General features: G+C 40.4%; 1 protein-coding gene and 1 long non-coding RNA gene across 17 annotated transcripts in view; one reads left to right on the top strand and one right to left on the bottom strand.

Annotated features, from left to right (window-relative positions):
• The window catches only part of 4930533I22Rik, a 42,431-nt gene extending 31,042 nt beyond the window's left edge, over positions 1–11,389 (top strand). For 8 of the 11 annotated variants that reach the window (XR_001785264.1, XR_377720.2, XR_869131.1 and 5 more), the window contains one exon: positions 441–577. This is a non-coding gene — a long non-coding RNA (RIKEN cDNA 4930533I22 gene). Of the gene's footprint in view, positions 1–440; positions 578–3,500; positions 4,417–11,232 lie in introns of those variants that run through there. The other 3 variants (XR_377716.4, XR_377718.4, XR_003956444.1) reach the window with 2 other exon arrangements.
• Positions 11,388–23,553, bottom strand: part of Ppm1k (protein phosphatase 1K (PP2C domain containing)) — a 29,051-nt gene continuing 16,885 nt past the window's right edge. Inside the window, exons 4-8 of one of the 6 annotated variants that reach the window (NR_156744.1) lie at positions 22,931–23,093; positions 20,479–20,644; positions 19,860–20,004; positions 18,828–18,962; positions 11,388–15,735 (exon numbers count right to left, since the gene is read on the bottom strand). Coding sequence is in view for 1 of the 6 variants with exons in the window: in NM_175523.5 (NP_780732.1) it covers positions 15,604–15,735; positions 18,828–18,962; positions 19,860–20,004; positions 20,479–20,644 (578 nt within the window). In the remaining 5 variants the exon portion in view is untranslated. Of the gene's footprint in view, positions 15,736–18,827; positions 18,963–19,859; positions 20,005–20,478; positions 20,907–22,834; positions 23,123–23,553 lie in introns of those variants that run through there. The other 5 variants (NR_156746.1, NR_156743.1, NR_156745.1 and 2 more) reach the window with 5 other exon arrangements.

The raw sequence follows: 23,553 nt of genomic DNA on the forward strand, positions 1-23,553 counted from the left end.
ATGGCATGTGCTGTAAGATCGAGAATTGACAAATGGGACCTAATGAAACTCCAAAGTTTCTGCAAGGCAAAAGACACCGTCAATAAGACAAAAAGACCACCAACAGATTGTGAAAGGATCTTTACCTATCCTAAATCAGATAGGGGACTAATATCCAACATATATAAAGAATTCAAGAAGGTGGACTTCAGAAAATCGAACAACCCCATTAAAAAATGGGGCTCAGAACTGAACAAAGAATTCTCACCTGAGGAATACCGAATGGCAGAGAAGCACCTGAAAAAATGTTCAACATCCTTATTCATCAGGGAAATGCAAATCAAAACAACCCTGAGATTCCACCTCACACCAGTCAGAATGGCTAAGATGAAAAATTCAGGTGACAGCAGATGCTGGCGTGGATGTGGAGAAAGAGGAACACTCCTCCATTTCTCTTCCAGGTTTGTGGTCCCCCTCGCACCCACGAATAACTGGGTCCTGCTGGATGGAACAACACATGCCATTTAGAATGTAACACCATGTTTCTGCAGTTGAAAGAAGCGTTTGTGAGTATAATCAATAATTAATTGCATTTCCTATTTTTGTATTCTGAACAAAATTCATTAAGTCATTATTTTTGAATTTTTATCCTCACATCTAATTTTTTTTCTTTTTGCTATGGCATTATTACCAATCACCCACAATGCTTCTCTTCTAAATGTGTCTACATTCATTAATTCTTTTTTATCGCATGAGCTACCTGAATTCTATTAAAGGAGACGGTCCACTCTCTGAGGCCAGTCCCTTCCCCATTTATCACATTTCATTTCCCCATCTTCTGACTGTACTGAGGCTGCTGTCTGAGGGCCCGAAGACCTCTGGAAGGGCATTTAACACAGATCTGGGCCTTTATCTAGGACATGACATCTACACCAGGCTTCCACTATTCACTGCTTGGGTTTCCTCAGTCATTTCTGGGTTCTTCACTGGCTCAGTCCTTTATCATCCTCTTTTCTGGGGTCATTCAGTCTTAGGCATTGTTTCAGCTGCAGGCACATCGGACTCCAAATCTGTAATCCAGCCAAACTTCTATCCTAGTCTGACTCTTTCCAACCTTCAACTCAGTATTTCTGCTTGGATGTCTCTTTGGAACCCTGGACATGGCATTGGCCCTCCACCTTATCATCATCTTATGCACTTTGGTGAATGGTCATTTTAGGCTTCCAGTTATTCTTGACACCACCATAGCTCTTCAATTTTCAATATTTCACGCACTGTGAGAAATCCGTGACTTGATCTTCAAAGCAGACCCTGAATCTTACCACTTCTTATTTATTCCATTTCTACCTACGAAACACTCTTTGCCTAGCTGGTTGTGACATCTTCCACACTAAACTCTCCTGCTATTATCCCAGTCTTCTCTTATACAAGTCTGCCCTTTGCCCTTCCTAATTCCACACAGAGGTTAGAGTGAACCTCCCTCATAATGCATTGATGAATTACTATGCCACTTAGGGTCATAACTCCTGTTCTCCCAGTGGCCCCCATGTCTTACACGGAGTTCCACACTCACCTTTTCTTCTCACTTCTTTCCTTGTTCACTCCTCACCTGTATACATTGAGCCTGTTTTCTAGCTGCCACCCTAGAAGGCCAGAAAGTTCTGGTCTCAGGACTTTGTTTTGTTTTGTTTTGTTTTGTTTTGTTTTGTTTTGTTTTGTTTTGTTTTTCGAGACAGGGTTTCTCTTTTAGCTCTGGCTGTCCTGGAACTCACTCTGTAGACCAGGCTGGTCTCGAACTCAGAAATCTGCCTGCCTCTGCCTCCCGAGTGCTGGGATTAAAGGTGTGTGCCACCACGCCTGGCTTCAGGACTTTTACATTCAGGGCTCTTCTGATAGAATGTTCTATCTATAGTTATAGCATAGCTGACCCCGCCCTCCTTCAGCCATTTTCTCCTGAGTCATATTCCTAAGGATTATTTCTGTGACTTCTTCATAAAACGGGAAACTTCCCACACCTTTTCCTTGTCTAGGCTCTTCCATTTCTGCCTTATATTCCATGCCCATAACAATTCTCACATATGGCACACTCTAGATTCCATTTCATTTCTTTGTCTGTCTTGGATTTCAGTGAGAGAGCTCCAAGAGAGCAAGGATATTCATTTCTGTGTCTTGAGACTATAACGACTCTTTAAGGCACCACCCAGTTGGTAGGTAAATATGGTTGTGAATGGTTTCCTTCCTCTTATGCTTTCTTCCCAATATTTTCTTTGCAAACTAGAAAGATCTTTCCAAAAACACTTAATCAATTATTTCATTGTTTCATTTTAATATCATTCAATGTGTTTCAGTTTTTCACAGAATGAAGGCTTATATTCCTAGTTGTGGAGTCTTGTCCTCTGGGAGCTGTGCTTGCTGCTTCATTGCAAATCATGACACTTGATCTCTTATATCTAAGCTAGCTACCTTGGATTCTCTAGAAAGTTTTATTCTCTACCTACCTCTGCTCCCTCTGGCCAAGCTGTCCCCTCCAATTAATGTTTCCCTGATATTTTATAGAATAAAAAATAATTCTATTTGTATTTAAGGAGATTATTAGTCAGGTTCTTAGTAACTAATGCACAAAAATCAAGTTGTCTTGGCGTGTATGTGTGTTTGTGTGTGTGTGTGTGTGTGTGTGTGTGTCTATGTGCGTGTGCCTGTGTCTGTATCTATGTGCATTTACACATGTGTGCCTAAGCATGTAAAGGACAGAAGTTGACTCTAAATGGCTTCCTTATTTGCTTTCCACTTTAATTTTTGAGTCAGAGTCTCTCACTGAGTCTGGAGGTCACTTACTTGGCTGGTCTGGCTGGCTAGTGAGCCCCAGGGATCCTCTTGCCTCTCTCCCTGTGTTTAGGATTACAGGTGCATGCTGTCATGCCCAGCATGTACTGTGGCTGACACAACATCCAGTTTAGGTATTAGATAGCTTAGGTAAGCAGCTGTATCTACTTATTCATTCTTCATTTATTCATTTCTTTGTAACAAATATACATAGTGTTTGGACAAAGCACAGATTTCTTAAGGCCTCAAAGTGAGCTGTCTGTCTAACTATAGGTGTGGGGTGGAGTTCCAATAATGAAAACTGTCCCAGATCCCCAGCATGGGTCAGGTGCTATGTGCAGATCTGGGGACACAGAGACCTGTGAAAGAAAGGCAACTCCCTCTGCAGGCTGGAGGTCAAGGGAGCTGATAATAATGTGAAACCTCGGCACAGTGCTTCTACTGTTCACCAACGGCCTATTTGTTTGCCACCTCTATTAAGTTATTTTTATTTTTTTTATTTTTTTCATGGATTCTTTGGGCTTTGTAAATATGATATAAAATTCTAGTAAGTGCTTCACCTAATGTTAACAGAAATTATCTGCTCTGAGAAAAAGGGATGAACTGAAATTTAAATGTATAGGTAGTGACTATAAACAATTATGGCAACATTCAAGTAATGACATTTAAATGATGCATTTATTCCTTTCAAATAACAGCAGAAGAGGACCACTAAGTGATGGTAGGAAGAATTTAATATTTACCCATTAAAGTAAAATATTATTCAAATAGAGGGACACTTCCTTCTCTTATCTCATGTTCATCTCACAAGTGAATTAAAGCCATTATAAGGAATTGTTCTTTTATTAGTTGCAGCAAATCACATGCTTAGCAGATTTACTATCTCCTGAATATCACCACTACCATCACCAAACACTTACAGGGAACCTATTGTAGACAGGAGATGTAGTGCTAGGAGTTTTGCATCTTTCTGGAAAGATGGCATATTTATAACAGAGACAGATAGTAATACATTGGGTGTCAAACAACAAATGAAACTTAAAATATGTGTAATTGGAGTTTGACCAGGAGTCATCAGAAGGAGGTGAGGGTTGGTCAGGGCTATATAGCAGAAGGCATCTACTGTGTGCACTATAGAGGAAAGGGAGTAGGATCAGATCAGGGAGTGTTATGAGCATAAGAGCTGAGCACAGGTGGCCCCAGAGTCTTATTATGCTTGAGTTTATTGATCTGTAAACAATGCAGAGATATACATTGAACTGGTAGGCTGGCTAGAGTATTTACTAACCCTCATGCGGTGCTTTGAATGAGAATGGCCCCATATGAGGTCATTCATATGTTTGAGTACTTGGTCCCAGGTCATGAATTGTTTGGGAAAGATTGGAAGGTGTGTGCTTTGTTGGTGGAGGTGTGTTACTGAGGGGCAGCAGGACGGAGTGCTTCAAGTGTCCATTCACAGTGTATTTTTGCTCTACTTCCTGTTTTTGGACTGGGATATGAACTGTCAGGCCCTGCTCCAGCACCCAGCCTGCCTGTGGCCATGATCCTTGCCATGATGGTAATAGGCTCCTTCCCCTGCACTGTATGGCCCAAATAAACTGTTTTCCTATTAAATTGCCTCTTCTTATAAGCTGTCATGGGGTTTTGTCACAGCAATGGAGAAGTAACTAAGACACCTTATCTTACATGAATATACTACAGAGTTTTTAGACTTAACAGGTCACTCCTTTGCATATTAATCCATTGAGGGGGGATAACATTTTGCAGATCAGGAAACAGAAATATGAGTTACCCACATATACTCCCTAAGGCAGCAGCAAAAAGGAGTCAGAATTTGAATCTAGATAGGTCTTCTCCCAAAAGACTGATGGGTCTGGACACAAAGGTTGTGGGATGCATCTCTCATGTTTCGTGTGTGTGTGTGTGTGTGTGTGTGTGTGTGTGTGTGTGTGTGTGTGTGTGTGTGTGTGAGAGAGAGAGAGAGAGAGAGAGAGAGAGAGAGAGCCCAATTGATGTTTAATAGGGATACAATACAGTTCCCTACTCAGCCTTATCTTTGTAAGGAAAGACTGGCTGTCTTGTTTGGGTGGGAAAGGCAGAAGGTACTGAAGCAGAGAAAAGGAAGAAATCTAAACCTGACAGGGTGTTAGGGACATGGGCTTCCATCAGTTCTTCTCAGTTATACAAGAGGTATAACTGAGAGAGACAGCTGAGAGTCTCTGGTGAGGGGACTGTAAACACAACCCCATCATTTTCTCCATGCCATTCACGTGTGTTTACCTTCTGGGGTGTCAATGTGAAAAACGTCAGAAAGCCTAAGTTAGAAGATGTTTGATTTGGAGTACAGTAGTAGGAGTAAAGGAGTAAAGACCATGGGTCACTATGAGGGTAGGTTCTATGGAACTCATTGCCTGGATGGCCTACAAGAACTGGAAAGATAGATAATGAGTTAGGGATGTTAACACAGCCTCTGAGAGGCAGTGATAGCTAGCAGGACAAGGAGAATTCAGGGAAGCTGACTCTAGGAAATAATAAAAGAGCCTTTGATAAAGCCAGGATATTCAGTTAAGACTTTTAAATTGTTTAGTCTTCAGCCTCCCCTGTACACTGGCATTTGTAGACCTTACTGGTGATCTCTCTCTCTCTCTCTCTCTCTCTCTCTCTCCCTCTCTCTCTCTCTTCTCTCTCTCTCTCTTCTGAACACTTCCTTTGATCATTCTCCTTTTTACTATAAATTTCAGCTAACAATGGTATTTGGAGGTGTTGCATATAATGGTAGATGTGGTATTTGGAGAGTGGAATGGCTACATTTCCTCCAACACTTTTAAGGATTGCTTACCAAAGAAAATGTCTTGTGTTGTTTTCCAAACACAACCAGAATATTTTGGGGATACCTGCAATAGAGAGCTCCCAGCCTTGATTCAGGCACCTACATCCAGAGAGCCCCACATACCCCTCACAAGCTAATTGTGCAAGACTATTAATCTTAATGCACCCAGCTTTGCCATCCAGAGGGAAGGATGAAAATTATGTCTACCACACAGAGTTGTGGGAGTCATCAGAATCAATGCCTCTAAAGCACTTAGGAGAGTGCTGTGCATAGGTAAGCACCATTATCTGGCAACCATTACTGTAGAATCGATTGACTGAAGCTCTTTTACATGATAAATGCCCACACAGGAGCACCATGCATGTTGTGTGGACATAGGCAATATGCATGGATATTACCATGTATACAGCTGGGCAGCAAATTTAGCAAGTAAGTAACAGAGGAGCAGACAGCACAGTGTCCACTAGTACATGCTCATCAGATTCTTGATATGCTCAAGGTGAAAGACTCCTCTTGTAAAATATGGCAAGCTACAGGCTGTCTGCCTATGAGGAGGCTGGTACACAAGGGAGAACAGGAATGGATTAAAACACCCGCTGAGCCTGACTCAGGGCCAGTAATTGCCTGAGCCCCCGAAGTATGGGGGTTGAGCATCTTCTCTCTTGAGCTATTACTTTCTGATTTTACTTATTTATTTTTTACTAGAAAAGTGACACACACTCAAAGTGAGCATCTGACATGCACAGAATGGTGTTATTTGGGAAGAACAAGCCATGCATAAAAATCCCAGTCTAAGTACTCACCGTTGCTCTTCTGGTTTATCCATGTCTGTTTTCTAGAGCTGATACTATGCATTCAAGGCTGTATGCTTTTCCTTTGTGTAGCCTTATATTATATGAATTGCCCCTATGTCTTTAATGACTTTGCATAAACACTATTTTAATGGGCACATGATGGTTCATAAAACAATGGCTCTCTTTTATACTACTTTACTAAAGTGAACCTTCTGGATTCTTTTCACTTATATTTATAAACAATACTACAGTGAATGTCTTCATGGTAAAGCTTCTGATTTGGGCTTTTTTTTTTTAAATTAATCAATTATAAAAGGAAAACTCTAGACTCTGGGAGATGCACTTTTCTTTCATCTTTTTCTTTTTAAAAAAATTGGGTGCATTGCCCAGAGAGTGTATTTTAAAATTCACAATTCTCAAATATTTAGCTCAATTGTGGTAATATTTTGGCCCTCATAGAAGAAAATCTTGTTCTCTAAGATGCCCTAACACTGGAATATCTATTAAAGAGCAAGAAGAGAGATGGCCAGTAGGAGAGAGATCCTCTGTTTTAGCTCACAAAGTTCATAAGAATGAGTTAAAGATTTATCTTCCTTCACACACCTAGAATACTTGTATATATTGGTTAGAGTGCATGTTTATACGTATACTTCTTTCCTACAAGACTCTTCTACAGAGGGCACCGCTGAATGTCAAAGGTGTTTGCATATTCTCATTTGGATCCTTTGGCTTAGTGGACAGAGAATGGCCCTCATGGGCCTGTCAACTGTCAAGCACAGAGTAGGAGGGGCCCACTTGGCCTATTCCTCCCTGCTGAACTATTGCCTACCAATGGATTCTGGGTGAGGGACAAACACTGTTTTCAGTTTTATATCCATTGAGGAGCCTATCATGCTCCAATGGATAGATGCACATTAGTTAAACTTAGTGTCCATGAAACAAGAATTCTCAATAGAGGAGTCTTGAGTGGCCAAGAAGCACTTAAAGAAATGCTCAGCGTCCTTAATCACCAAGGAAATACAAATCAAAACAACCCTGAGATTCTACCTTATACCAATCAGAATGGCTAAGATCAAAAATTCAAGTGACAGCATATGCTGGCAAGGATGTGAAGAAAGGGGAACACTCCTCCATTGCTGGTGGGATTGCAAACTTGTGGAACCACTCTGGGAATCAATCTGGTGGTTTCTCAGAAAAATGAAAATAGTTCTACCTGAAGACCCACCTATACCTCTATTGGGCATATATTCAAAAGATGCTCCACCATACCACAAGGATATGTGCTCCACGATGTTCATAGCAGCTTTATTCACGATAACCAGAAACTGGAAACAACCCAAATGCCCATCAACTGAAGAATGGATACAGAAAATGTGGTTCCTTTACACAATGGGATGCAGGTATTATAAACAAGGATATCATGAAATTTGAAGGCAAATGCATGGAACTAACACAGACCCAAAAGGACATGCATAGTATATACTCACTAATAAGTGGATATTAGCCATAAGGTACAGAATACCCATGACACAAGGGAGAACAAAATAGTCACAGGAGGCAGAGGGAGAAAGGGAAGAAGATGGGAGAGGAGAGAGAGAGGGGAATGGGGGGCATGGTCAGGTGGGTGGAGATACAGGAGAGATCCAAACTGCAGCTGCCAGGAGTGAGTGGGGTGAGGTGAATCTTTAAGAAGACCCAGAGAACTGAGATGGTAGATGCTACCAGGAGTCAATGTGGGTGACTTTAGCCAAGATGCTTACCAGTGAAGAAATGGAACCTGAGGAGACTACCCAGTAGGATCCCTCAGTAGAGTGATAAGGATACCAACTCACTCACAGAACTTTTGACCCAAAATTTGTTTTGTCTAAAAGAAATTCAGGGACAAATATGGAGCAGAGATATAGGAATGGCCAACCAATAACTGGCCAAATTTTAAAACCACACCATGAGCAAACATTAGTCCCTGACACTATTAATGGTACTCTGTTATGCTTATATACAGGAGCCTAGCATAACTGTCCTCTGACATATACTGAAACAGATGCAGATATCCACAGTCAAACATTGGATGGAGGTCAGGGACTTTTATGGAAGAGTCAGGGGGAAGGATTGAAGGCCCTGAAGGACATAGGAATCCCACAGGATGACCAACAGAGACAACAAACCAGACCTTTGGGAGAAATCATAGACTGAGCCACCAACCAAAGAACACACAGGGGCTTAAATGAGGTCCCTGGCACATATGTATCAGACATGCAGCTCAGTCTCCACATGGGCCCCCTAAAAACTGGAGCAGAGGCTCTCCCTAAAGCTGTAGCCTGACTGTGGTATCTGTTTCCCAACAGGGCTGCCTTGTCTGGCCTCGGTGAGAGAGGATGCACCTACCCTGGCAGAGACTTGATGAGCCAGGGTTGAGGGGATATCCGGGGGGGGGGGGGCGTGGGGGGGGGGGTGTACCCTCTCAGTGGAGAAGGGTATGAGGGATGGGTCTTTGTGGGGGGACCAGAAGGAGGCAGCATTTGATGTAAATTAATTAATTAAAAAAGCAAAAGAGACATAAATTTAGGGAAGGGCTTTTTAAGTATGAAGTGGGTGTGGTAAAAGGGGTGAGGGATGATAAGAGAGGGTGAGGGTGCAAATACTCAGAATATACTATCTATGCAATAGATAAGCTCTCTATTGTAATAGAGAGCTTTGTCAGAGGGTGGAGGCATCTAGTGAGAACAGACTGTGGTCTTTTGGAGAGAAGAGGGCAATAAAGACAAATAGGATAGAGGACAGAAGCCTCAATTTCAGGCAGGTAGGCTGGAGAGGAGGCTGTGCAGCCAAAGACAAACATGCCAGGTTTTTGCAATTCAAGGTTGTGGGCTTGGGAGGGAGGGTCTGGGCAGCAGAGGCCAGTCATACAGGGAAAGCCACTGTTGCCCTTAACCTACACATGCAGCAATCTCTTTGAAAAAGTTGAGCATCTGTGTGTCAGGCTCTCCAAAGCATCATTTTCCCAGAGCTAGAACTGAAAGTCGACATTGAGCAGTGCTAGACCCCTGACATTTCTCTGATTGCCTTCATTAGAACCTGTTAAAATGCTGGCTCCCCAGTGTGGGGTCCAGAGTCAGTCAAACTCAGAGGTTCTGACTCAGTGGACCTAGGCAATCAACGCTTACAATATGCACACAGCACCTAAGATCCATGGAATAGAAGATGAGTGAGGAACGTACTGGATGGAGCAGGTAGCTGAGTGGTATGTCTGGTTGATGTTATACATTTATCAGCTAACCTGGAGACAGCATCCCACAGTAGGGATCATCATGAAAGGAAAGTCAGAAATCTAAAAACCTTACATAAACAATCTGAAAATATGCCTCAGAGAATTCTTTTGTATATTTTAGAGTCATCCTTTAAAGGCTTTATGGATTCATGTCAGCTTTGGAGGAAGGAACAAACCAGGCTTAAATGTGTTATCCTGAAACCGCATCATAAACCAACTGTTAGACTGAGGCCCCAGAGCCATGTAAATCATTTAAGGTTCCAAGTAGCAGATTTACTGCTGTCATTTCATTGTTTCAGATTGGTTTAAGAAAATGACAAATCGGGATACAGTATTATATCTGAAGTAACATCTCCATCCCTTCTGAAAAATACATAAAGGAAGCCTAATTTAAAATGCTTGGTTTAGCTCTCTCTCTCTCTCTCTCTCTCTTTCCCTCCCTCCCTCCCTCCCTCCCTCCCTCTCTCTCTCTCTCTCTCCCTCTTTCCCTGCCCCTGTGTGAATATGTGCATGCTGTGGAAGTCTTACATATGCCATAAGACAATGTTTGATTTCTGTCCATGCCTTCTATCTTGTTTGAGACAGAGTTTTTTGCTCACACTTGCATGCGTTGGGCTAGTTGGCCTGTGAGCTTTAGCTCATCACCTTTCCTCAGCCTATCTCCTACTAGGGCTGCCTGCATTGGGATTAAAGGGCATGTGTCCTTCTGTATTTGGCTTTGACATGAATGCTGAGGATGTGAACTCAGGTAAAAAGGCTTGCATAGCAAGAGCTTTACATATTGAGTCATCTCTTTAGCCGTGTTTCTAGTCTTTATATTAAAATTATTTATTTGAGTAGAAAAGTGGCCGAGTTTAGATAGAAGTATTCTAGTATGGGTTATGAATGATAGCTTTTGATTTATGTCACATTTCTCAAGATTTGAACAGACTGCGCTGTCATAGGATGACTCTGGACAGTAATGGTTCTGAGAAGACCTTGTTTTCACTATTTCTTGGTCTTCAACACAGATCATATGTAAATTATGCGTGATGCAGGAAAAGAACTTTTCAAATGTTAGAAATAAAATCCACAAATCATTTCTCTCAGAATACCATAAAGAGATTCATCCCCTTACAGTGTGTGCGAGGGAAGCTCCACACTCCCCAAACAGTCCCCCCTCCATAATTAAATTACCTCTCATCTTTTCCTCTTCTCCAGCTTTAATAATTCCATTCCCTTTGCCTTTTCACTTAGGGGGTATTTTGTAACCTATATTTCAAAGACTGACAAGATTCTCTTGTTCTCTAACATCTCCAAGAGGCCAGAACTGAAAATTCCCAATTCACAAATGGGTTCTTCTCGTAAAGTTTATTTTTTTTGGCAACTTAGTGACACTGTTTCAAAATAAAAAAAAAAAAAAAAAAAAAAAAAAAGGAAAAAAGGCCTGGAGACTTGGCTTAGTTGAGGACCCTTGCCTAGCCTTTGTGAGGCCCTAGCTTAAATCCTCAGTACAAATATTGAAAGAGGTTTTTTGTTTTTTTTTTTTTTTCCTATAGCATCCTGTCATTAATAGGCAAATAGAATTTGGCTACTGAAGAACCAGCTCCGCTCTCACCTACCCCAGTCACTGTTTATAATGCTCACAGACACAATAAGCAAAGAACAATCTGGATGCAAAAAAAAAAAAAAAAAAAGAACTGGAATTTAGAAAGAGTTTATAATGTGCACTTTATTAAGATGTTTTCAACATTGAAACAGGTAATTTTAGTTTGTTCACAGTTATTCTAGCACATTCATTTAAAACAATAGTCAAACTCACTACAAACATACTATACCAAGTAGTACTTTGGCAAATTATGAAAGAAATAGTCACAAGAGAAATGCAGCAGAAATTCAGTTAATTCAGGTTATACCACAGTGGTGACTTTTGCACTGGAACCCAACCACAGGTCACTCGCTCTCAGTGGTGGGACACATCTGAGTTCCCACAGTCCAGAATTCTGTGACACCATGGGCCATTCCAACCATGAGACAATCAGTGTGAGCTGCCACAGAAACTACTGGTCTTATTCCAGCTGCCAAAAGCAGCAGGCAAGTCAACATTTGGTTTCTTCATCTTGTTAAACACAACTTGCTATTCCTGCTTAAGCCATTCTCATAATGAAAACTAAGAAATTGAAAGTAAGGGAACAGCCCAAATCTTATGGCCCTGTGTTTTACATGCACAGGAATATGGGGAACCCTCACAGTAATGGAAAACACAAACACATGGCTAGAGTTTATTTAACTCCAAACTTGAACTCCCCAGGTCCCACCCTGAAACATTCTCATAACATGAAAACCTGTTGTTACCATGAGATTAATTCCATATCCAGTCTTAGAAAATTAACTAATAGTCAAATTTTAAATAATTTCTGTATTTTAGATTATATGCTATTACCTCTTCAAAATAAAAATTATTAAATGATATAATATGGGAAAGTTCATGTCATATAACAATCAGAAGCAAAACTGACCCCTCCTAAGGGATCCTTTGACCCCAGATGAGGACCAGAGCCTAGATTTGAAGCAGCTAAGAGACACAAAGAATCCTAACACATGAACAGCTGACAGGAAGCAAGACACATTTACTTCTGAATTGACAAAAGACTTAAGAATTTAGGATTATAAACTATCACAAAGGATTATAATATACTCTTTAAATTACATTTTAATACAAAAACTTAGAAAATAAAGACACATGTATTTTTCATATTAACATGTAGTTTTATCAGGTTTGATCTTAACAAATGTGTGTTAAGAAAGTCTACAGGAAAGGATGCAGCCCAGTCCCTATGGAGAGCAGCACTTTTTATGCTTAATCAAGGGTGACTGAATTTGGGCTTTAAATTTCTTTCAGGTAGAATCAGGCATGAAAGCAGATGCCTATAATCTCAGCACTCAGGAGGTTAAAACAAGTCTGTCTAAACACACACCTACACACTCCTAACCTCACCGCCACCATCAAAAGCTTTTTCCAGAAGAAACAGGCTCAAATGCGCCCAAGGCCATCATCTACAGATTCCTCCTTGTCAGGTCTGGAACTCGCCTTCATCTATGAATGACCCTCAAACCTCTGAACATCACAAGGTCATTCTCAATCCTAGTTTCAAAGTAAAGGGGGGAGGGAGACCAGCAATGTGAAGAACACAAAACAGAAACAAATAAGACACACCACGTTGTCATTTTTAATGTTTGAGAATTTTGTTGTGCATATTAGTTTACAAGTTCTCCATACTCTTAAAAGTTGTTTTCAAGCCAGGATGTGGTGGCACATGCCTTTAATTCCAGTACTTGGGAGGCAGAGGCAGGCAGATTTCTGAGTTCAAGGCCAGCCTGGTCTACAAAGTGAGTTCCAGGACAGCCAGGGCTACACAGAGAAACCCTGTCTTGAAAAACCAAAAAAAAAAAAAAAAAAAACACCAAAAAAAAAAAACACCAAAACCAAAAAACAAACAAAAAAACAAACAAACAAACAAACAAACACGTTGTTTTCATAACTTTTCAACACCAGACTCAACAAGAAGGCCTTTAAGCTCTGCTAGTCTCCCCATTCTTCCTCGGACAGTGAGCACGTCCTCTACTCTCTTCCGTGTATTTTGTCCCTTGACCTGGGCTCTTGCTATTCAGGATGACTGTGCCCCAGCCTCCCCAGATGTTGGAACTGCACATGTAAGCTAACATGTCTGGAAAAGCATTGTTTCTTTCAACTGACATCCATGAAAAGACCTTAAATTCTTTTTTTTTTAATTTAATTTAATTTTAGTTTTTAAAGATTTATTTATTATTATATGTAAGTACACTGTAGCTGTCTTCAGACACACCAGAAGAGGGAGTCAGATCTTGTTACGGATGGTTGTGAGCCACCATGTGGTTGCTGGGATTTGAACTCTGGACCTTCGGAAGAGCAGTCGGGTGCTCCTAACCACTGAGCCATCTCACCAGCCCCCTTAAATTCTTTATTGAGAACTTATTCTTTATTTCTACTAAATATTTTAAACAAAAGTTAAAGGCAGAAAACATGTCAGACTTGAAGGTATATATATTTCATTATTTTTCCTTTGTTTTCTGCCATAAAATTCCAAGTCACTTTTGACATTTCCTGTTCTTCTCATATCCCATAACTTTATATTCGAATTACCACACAACGATATGTCTGCCTCTGTTCTTTGGTTATCCACATACGTGACACCTAATAAAATGTCTCTTACAGCCATTTGTTGCTGATACTTTGTTCGGGGAGACAAGCTGTGGCTCAGGCTACCGTGGAACTTGCTCTGTAGCTCAGGCTAATTTCAAAGTTACCATCCCGATTCTCTTGTCTCCTCCTTAAGTCCTGAGATTATAGGTAGAGGCCACCAATACTGGCCCCCATATTTATTTGTAATCCATAGTGGTTATCTACCAGTAACAACTGAATCTTTATTACAGAGAATTTGACACTCAATGTTATTGAGTGTCCTTAGAGATAAATATATCAATAATTTACAGCTAGCTGATAAATGCGCCACAAGATTGTTCCCTTTAATTTTATATTACTTCAAAATATACATATATACACTCACTGCACATATACTAAATTTAAATTACCCTGTGAAAATATAGATTAACTACAAGCACACATTCAGGGATTCACAGTTTGACAGTAATTTTATATGCAGGTAAAAAGGAGTGTGGTTTTACACCCCTAATTTACATAGCAAGCTGACATGTTTGAATATCCTTTGTAAAAGATTTTTTTTTCCGCATGAATCTTAGAAATGAGGAAATTGGAGACATAAACCCCAAGCTATGTCTATAGCAGTATAAGTCATTGTAATATTATCTTTACTAACAAAGGCCCCAACTCGCTTACTGTGTGCACAGAAAGTGGTATAAAAACGCTACATACAAACCACACAGCAACAAACTTACACAAGATTGGCACTGTCAGTGTTTCACTTTACAGATTTTGACCAAAGCCTCAGAATATTCTTCTCTGGAGCTTACCGAACAGTTACCAATATATAGCATATTTAACTCCACAAAAATAGAAATGGATGGGGAAGTGCTAAAAATATTTAAAATACACAAGAGAGCTATTTATAAATATGTATACACTTTAGCCATGTATTTTGCAGGGTTAAATTTACTAATAAGTGATCCAGAGTACACTATTCAGTCATAGAGAACCTAGGCTTTATTATAACTCCTAGGTACATTTATTAAAATGTACCTTGTATCCCTTTATCTCTTATATCCCTTGTATCCCTCCCTTGGAATGCCCCCATCTCCTAGGTATATGTTCTCACTCTTCTTGGGAAAAAATATGCTTGTTCTGCTTTAAAAAAAAAAAAATTAAAAGGTACTCAGGAAGCTGACGTTAGGAAGACCATTTGAACCCAGGAGTTCAAGGTCAGCCAGTGAAAACCTGCTTTCTACAGAGAAAGGAAAAAGGAACACTTGCAAATAACACATTGACCAGCTATCAAAATTCAAAAAAAAAAATACCTGTCCAACTGAATAAAGAACAAACTTACTAAAAAGAAACTAAATCTGCCTCTTAGTCTTAAAAACTTAGAAAGCCCCAGATTCAATCTCTAGCCTTACAAAGGAAACACAGATTCATCACTCATCAAATGGACCAAAACCGCTTCTTCTCCCATTCAGCTCAGAGATGCACAGCGGCTTCACAGCTGTGTTATGATGCTTACACTGAGCATGTGCAGTTGACCATAATGATGATGAGGATTTATGAAAATACTACTGGGTATGTGGCTGGTAAGCTTATACTGTTAGGATCGATCAGTCACAATGACACACGGGTACAGGTGGCCTTCTGTGTGTTACCAGTTTCTTGATAAGCCCACTGACACTGCTGCATAGGAACTCCGAGTCTGAGCTGTCGATCAGGCCCATCTCCCACTGGAGGCAAAGCTTCTGCTGAATGAGAAGGTAATTTCAGAGTTCTTGTATTTTCCCCAAGCACCAAAGGGCACCACTACTGCAGTGCTGTTGTCTTCGGTACCGTACTGTATTGCCTGCAGGAGTGGGGAAGAAGAGACAGGCGCTGGAGTCAAGGGACCTTGTGCAATCACACAGCATCCTTTCTCTGGAAGGCCAACTGGTTCTACACACACTTTACGATACAAATGTAACTACCTAACAAGGTTTGGAATGGTTTCACCCTGTAACCATGTGCCATATGGTTATTAAGTGCATATGAATTTCAGATGGTTCAACTATATCCTATGCTCCACTGTAGCAATCTTGGCAATAGAAATTACCTGTGCTCCCAGTGAGGACACACCCAAAGCCCTTAGCATGGTACCAATTATGGGCAAGCCTTAATAAATGCTGATTCTTACCAATGAAACTGCTGGTAGGAGTATAGCCCAAGAAATGGAAGAGATTGGGTGAGGGATAAAAAGGAACAAAATATAGGAACATCTTTGTATGAAAGTGCGGCTAGAAACCTACCACTGTATAAGCTACCTTAACATTTAAAACCTCAGAAATGGGTATGTACAAGGTTATAACAAAAATGTTTTTAATATTCCTTCTTCAATGGGAAAGTGGAAATAAATGAAATTGCCTGCAGCAGGATTATAAATCACTTTTAGGGACCAGTTCACATAGATGAGTGCTGGTCAGCAGTGTTTGGAAGTGCTGAGAGTTCCAGTTAGCATCAAACAAGCCAAAAGATTCTACATCCTCGGGCCAAGACTGCAAAGGAAAGCGTGGGTAAGGATGTCACGGCTTACAAACCAACTGTAAGAAAAAAAAACTTGCTTAAAATGTGTCAAGTACCATTTATACTTAATATACAGTTGTTAAAATAACCATTTAAAATGGTAATAAAATAATAGGCAGAGACAAAAACCAAGAAATACAAATTATGAAAAAACCCATGTTAAAAGTTAGTTCAAGCCGGGCATGGTGGTGCACGCCTTTAATCCCAGCACTTGGGAGGCAGAGGCAGGCAGATTTCTGAGTTCAAGGCCAGCCTGGTCTAAAAAGTGAGTTCCAGGACAGCCAGGGCTATACAGAGAAACCCTGTCTTGAAAAACAACAAACAAAACAAAACAAAAACAAAAAACAAAAGTTAGTTCGATTAACATTAAAAATCCAAAGCTAAACAGTAAAAACCTTTATTTTTCTCAGGACTTTGGGCCTCCCTTACTAGTAGAGTGCTCATCCAGCATTCAAGAGACCATATGTTCAGCTCCCAGTTGCGGAATAAATTTATTCTCACTTCTCAAATTAGCCAGAAAGTTCTCCAAATCTGGAGAGAGAGAGAACCACACGCATAACAACCCCCTACACCTACACCCACGGCCCAAACTGCAAGTACTTTTAAGGGGTTATTTGAAGAGGCTGTTCATCATTTTTTTTTCTTTTCTCTTTTCTTTTCTTTTTAACTGGGGGAGGAGAAAACATGAATTCTCACTGCTACACAGAATAATAGGAACTCTTGTGCTCGAGGCATCCTCCTGTCTCAGGTTCCAGAGTAGCTGGGACTACAGCCATGTGTCACCCATGCCAAGGCTGTTTCCCAAAATTCAAACTAAGAAGGACTGGTGAGATGGCTCAGTGGGTAAAGTGGCCTGCCATCAGGTTGGCTGTCAGGCTGTCCATCAGGCTGTACGTCAAGCTGGAATACCTGAACTCAATGCCTTGGATCCACATGGTGGAAGGAGAAAACCAATTCCTACATGTTGCCCTCTAACCTCCATGACACATACCACAGTATCAGTGTGCACAAAGACATACACATGCGTGCACGCACGCGCGCGCGCGCGCGCGCGCACACACACACACACACACGCGCGCACGTGCGCATGAACTCAGTAACAATTTAACCTAACAAGATAATATCTGAAAAAAGAGACACACACAAATAGATACCATAAAATGTTTGTTTTTTACTTCTATCTAAAAAGGTATCTCTCATCCCTTCTATAAAAGAATAAACACAAATTTCCTTATCGGGAGAACTGTTATGGGACAGAAGTAAGACAGAACATCAGTATATGTTCTTTTTTATTATCATAAATATTTTTACTATCATAAATATTATTAACTGGATAAACTAAAGTACATTTACTTACAAGATCGGTAGCTGAGTTTAAAAAAAAATTATCCATGGACTTGGGCCTATTTCTTCAATTTCATAGGCAGCTTGTTAGTTACTACAAGGTAGACAGCCCAGATGTAAATATAAGGCCAGCATGGGCTACATGAAAATGTCTCCAAAAAAAAAAAGGAAAAAGAAATAGAAAAGAAACTACACCACACACACACACACACACACACACACACGGAGAGAGAGAGACAGATAGACAGACAGGCAGGCAAACAGAGAGAAAGGGACAGACAGACACACACAAATAAATAAAAGTTAAGGAAAGGACTTATGTCTAAATCACAAATATTAGGACTTAAAAGTTTGGGCCAAATCGAATCTCTGAACTCAAAATGTAAATAGTGGAAATGTAACGTAGGTGTTGAGTTAAAACATAATGACTTAAAACCACAATCTATCAGGACAGACTAGAAGTATCTTTTACATGTTCTTTCCTGGTCATTATCCATTTTCAAGTTTTAGCTCTGACTGATAGGAAATGCCATCCATTTACCCTCTTGTACTTTACTGGTCTCTTTCATCACCCACATTGGTAGGCAGAAGTTGACTGTGATTCCACGGCTCACCCTGCTTGTTTACATGGATCAGTACAGTTCCAGGCCAAATATTTGGATTCAGGATCCCTGGCTTGCCTAGGTTTGAGGCTCAGTTTTGTCCTGTGGCCTGGTCTGTCTGGTTTCCCTTTCATTAAAAGCCTGACCTCAGAGGATCACAGTGATGCTGCTTTATGTTAATATATATGAGGAAAATATTACTTTATTACTGTTATAATGATTGCTGTTACTCTCTTTCAAGTTGTGTTCAAAGTTAGAAGGCCCACTCCACATTTCCTTAATGTATGAACTGTCAGCACTTGCTCATGAGAACTATTATGCAATCATGAATCAAATTCACTGTGACACTCCAGCTAAAACACCCTTTGCCGGTGGTGCTGTCCCTAATCCTCTCCTCCCTGGGAATTTCCCACTAGAAGCTCCGCTACGTCACCTGCTCAGTCACCGAATGAGCTGCTTCTTTAGGATCGTGGCACTGGTTGACAAAGTCGCAGATCTCTTGACTATTCACCATGAAGTTAATCCCATCTGTGGTAAGGACCAGGAAACTGTCGTCAGCATGGTAGAGCTGCAACCAGAAGCAAACAAATGTGACTACAAACAAGATCATCCCCTCCAAATGACTCAATAATTGGGAAATTGTATCGATTCTGCAGGGAGTGCTCGTCTGGGTCAGAGTTCATTGGCAAACTGAAAATGTAGCTAAGCATCAACACTACTTGGGATAAACCAAACATTTACCTAGCAGTATCAACAAAGAGCCAGCCAGCCAGACAAATGCTCGATCTAATGGCTGCCTTTATTATTTATTTGACAGGGGTTGGGGGTTGGGAGGCACTTGATATGCTTTAGGTCTTGGTATTGTTTCAATTTATTTCCTTGCAAAATGAGGATAGCTTTTGTATCTCTTTTGAACAGAGGTTGCCACACAGTAAATCTTACATAAGTATTTGTTTCATAAAATAAATGTGAGATATCTTCCTTATGTGGAAATCCTTCCTTCAACTATAAGCATTCATGCCCTGTCATTTGTAAAGTTCCCATTATACTGTGCTGACTTAGGAGCTCTAGAGCAGGAAGCAGCAGGGCATGTACCATGCAGTGGCTAGTTTAGAGTAACAGGCGCTGGGCTGTACATATAAAAGTGGCTGGCTATTGAGCTCAGTGGAGAAGGAAAGTTGAGGATGACTTCCAAGCAGGGATAACAAATCTAAATAACAACTAATCGTTGTCCTTCCTTTCCAAGCAGGCTTTGGGAAAGGAAGGACAACAGGGGCCTTCTACCAGAGGAAAAAAGATTTCACCCTCATCAGGCCAGAAATAAACATCGTATTTTAAGTTTCTTCATAAACTAATATCCCTTTAAAAACATCTTTCCTTCAGGTAATCTTTAAACAGCCAGCGGTGTGAGACAAGTCCTTAGAATTTCTCTGCGCATGACTCAATGCTTCTGATCCTGTCTTACCTTAATCCTTGTTGTCTCAGGTTCTGCAATTACCCCACTGGCTTTAAGATCCAAATCTCCGATACTCCTTGTCATTGCAAGTCTGCCATTTACATGGGGCTGTCCCAAACTATTCCAAGCTACAAACCCACCGAATTTCTTGATCCTAGTTAAGAAAAAGTATTAATAGTAATAACAATAACAATATAGTGTGCAAGAAACTATGGCACTGGTTTAAATACCAATTGTACAAATGGAAATTTAGAGCCTAGTGTTTCAAAACATACCCATAATCTAGGAACTTGGGAAGGCCGAGAAGGGTTTCCAGTATAAGGCCAGCCCATGTTAATTCCACAATAAGATATAAATGAAAAATTTAAGCCATGTATGGTGTACACAACCTGATAATCCCAGCGTGTGAGAGGCCAAGGAAGCAGGGTACAGATGTAAAGCCAGGCTGAGCTGCATGAGATCCAGGCTCAACAAACCCGAAACAACCAAAACAAGAAAATCTGCACTGCAGTAGTGGCTGTGCGCCTGCTTTCAAGAGGCCCGGGTGTTTTACACCAGAGAAGAAAATAGAACACTGTTTCTATGGCATCTATAGCTATCACCCCATAACAAGGTGTGATGACAGTACCTTTCTTTCTCATCTTTTCTTTCTGGGGTATGGTCAGTGGTCAGCTTCATGGGTTTTCCTTTTCTACACAAAAGAGCCCGGCTGTCTCCAACACTGGCTACCACCAGTTCAACACCATCTCTCAACAGGGCTACTGTTGCAGTAGTCCCAGAGGTCAGGAGGCTTGCTACAAATATTATAAAACAGAGCATCTGTTAGCAATAGGAATATTCAGATATGGAGTTTTCATTACAAAATAAAACAGAAGCATGATAACTTAAGGCTGGGAGGAACCATTCTAATTCAACCAGAGCTATGCAAATGAAATGCAAACTATGTAAGTAATGCCATGCAGAGAAGCGATTACTTAACTCTGTAACAAGGCTCCATGCAAACAAAATGGCTGGTAAACTAATTTGGTGTGCAAAGCATCAGTGTCTCCAAGTAGTCTGTGTGTAAAAAACAGAGCTGATAAAAACTAAGAATTATGACGTCTTAGTATGCCTAATGGGCATCAAAATAAAACATGAAAATGTCGCTAGTCTGGCTGTTATGACAGCACAACAGATCTGCTGGGCCCATTAGGTGAGACGCCTTTGCTATAATCAGATTTGGGTTCTTCTCTTGTATTCCTTACTCCCATCCAGTCAAAGTACTACCACTTAATAGGTGAAGAGAGAAAGGCAAAGTACAGCCCATCTGTTCTTCAAGTACTACTGTGTACATTCTTCCCTCTAGAACCATGTCAACTCTGTGTCCGTCTGTCTGTCTGTCTGTCTGTCTGTCTCTCTCTCTCTCTCTCTCACACACACACACACACACACACACACACACACACACACACACTCGTGCAAGCTTGCACCAATTAGAGTCGCATACCCTTTTTCGATTTCTTTGCTCTACACCTGAAGAAAAGTTATAGCCACCCTTAGATGAATAGATCTGAGTGAGTAGTAGACAGTGAAATTCATTTCAGTTCCTTATAAACATGGTATAGTTAACACTATTAGCCCCCAAAATATCCAATCAGAGAATCTGCAGCCAACAGCAGATGAGCAGAACCAGCTGCAACTTATGCGCCTTGCCCGGACTAGAACCTGTGAGCCATGTGCATTTTCTCTGCCATCAAGTAAAGCCCAGTGTTGCTAGCCTTGAGGTGGCTACTCTTTCTTCTTCTAACCAAGCAAATGCATTTGTGTGTCTTCTTTTGATTTAGTCTAACATCATCTGTTCTCTATCATTCACCACTTACTAAAAATATTTAAGGTGCATTGAGTCTTGCAGAAAGTGGGAATACTGTGAAACTATGAACCAAAGAACAATATAGCAAAGTAAGAAATTGAGAAATAACTTACACAAAGCAGGAATTATCTCTAATAACATCGTTAACTCTTTAAAACATTGTCAATTTTTAAATTTGACTAATTTTTAAATTTTGTATTAAAAAATTCCTTAGCCACTCACTTGACTGTGGCTCTATGTAATATTTGTAGAAAGTCTCCTGATCGTGCAAAGATGACTTTCACTCTAATAGGTGATTTTAGAAAACTTTAATTGATTTCATTGACAGTCAAGTCTTTCCAACATTTTTTTAAAAAGACAACTTTAAAGAAAATCTACCAATAATGCATCTTAGAAAGAGATGAATACTTTTTTTGGTAATTATATTAAAATGCCTGCTTTAATCAGAAAAACTAAAAAGGAAAAGCATGGATAAAGTATACTCAATCTTTTGTAGTCATGTTACGTTTGCTCTACTGAAACACAGCATCTACAGTTGGACTATGTTCCCATTTATCTCTTGATTTTGGAACCGTTAGGTCAAAGCAAGGTTATCACAGCAACACTAAGATACGTTAGTGTGTGACATAAGTGTTTTAACTAAAACATTGAGATGCTTTTTATTACAAGTGTTATAGCTTTCAACTTAAGATTAGTTAAAAGACTATACCACAATGCAATCTTAACAGGTCAATCAGCTATTTTATTTTCAAATTATTTTAAAAGGCAAGAAAGAGAACACAGGCAGTCATTAGATGCTACCAGTCCAGAGGATCCGCTAGTCTTCATGGTAGCTATCAGCAACAGTGGTCTTTAATTGAGGATGACAGAAGAACTAACACTTTATAAATGCAATTTCAGTTTGGGTTGTAGTTCCCAGCTCTCTCTCAACTCACCTACACAGTTTCAAAATCTGAGGATATATGGGGAAAATGTTAAAACTAAGCACCGACTCTGGCTTGCGATGGGGAAGACTGAGTACACAGTGAGTCCACACTTATTTTCATTTAACATAGAGGTAAAAACTCTCACTTCCTGCCTCCCTAACAACAAAACTATAGAACTAAGATTTCTGTCACTGAGCTTTGACACTCACTGGATAATTTCTTCTGCAAGTCATCTCAACTAATGGCACAAAGAGGATGCGGGACCCTTCCAGTAGTTCAGACTAGGAACTGCTGGACTCCTTCACCTGAGACAAAATTAAGCAGATCTCTTTTCCACTGAAGCCCGGCATAGAGCGTCCACAGGCTCCAGGTCTAGAGCAGCTGAGCAGGCACAGTTCTCTGCCACAAACAACCCGCACAGAGGCAAACAGGAATTTCACCCAGAAATTGTGCTCAGACACAACAAACCTGCAACACAGGGGGAAGCAGAGAAAGAGCTGCAAAATAAGGGGAAGGGTTTCTATTGGTGAAAATTTCACTAGCAAGTCACAGAATATCCCAGGAGCTTCCAGATCAATGAGTTCAAAACTCAGTAGCTTAAAGTTAATAGTTATTGATCATTCCAAAACAGAAAAAAAATGTATGTACATATGCATCTGTACAAAAAGACCAGTAGTGACACTGACGGGCATCTGCACATGTTTGTGTATGTGTGTGTGCGCGCGCGCGCACGCGCGCACACACACACACACACACACACACACACAGCTATTAAGCATGCACTTAATAGCTGATCTTGAACACAGGAATATCAGTATTCTTATTGAGACAGAAAAATGCATTATAAATTCAGTTTGTAGCAATATTAGAAACTATTTCCTATGCAAAATAATTTATATTTGATAAGTAGTACATAAAGAATATATGT

Source organism: Mus musculus, chromosome 6 (assembly GCF_000001635.26).
Source record: "Mus musculus strain C57BL/6J chromosome 6, GRCm38.p6 C57BL/6J".
NCBI lineage: Eukaryota > Metazoa > Chordata > Mammalia > Rodentia > Muridae > Mus > Mus musculus.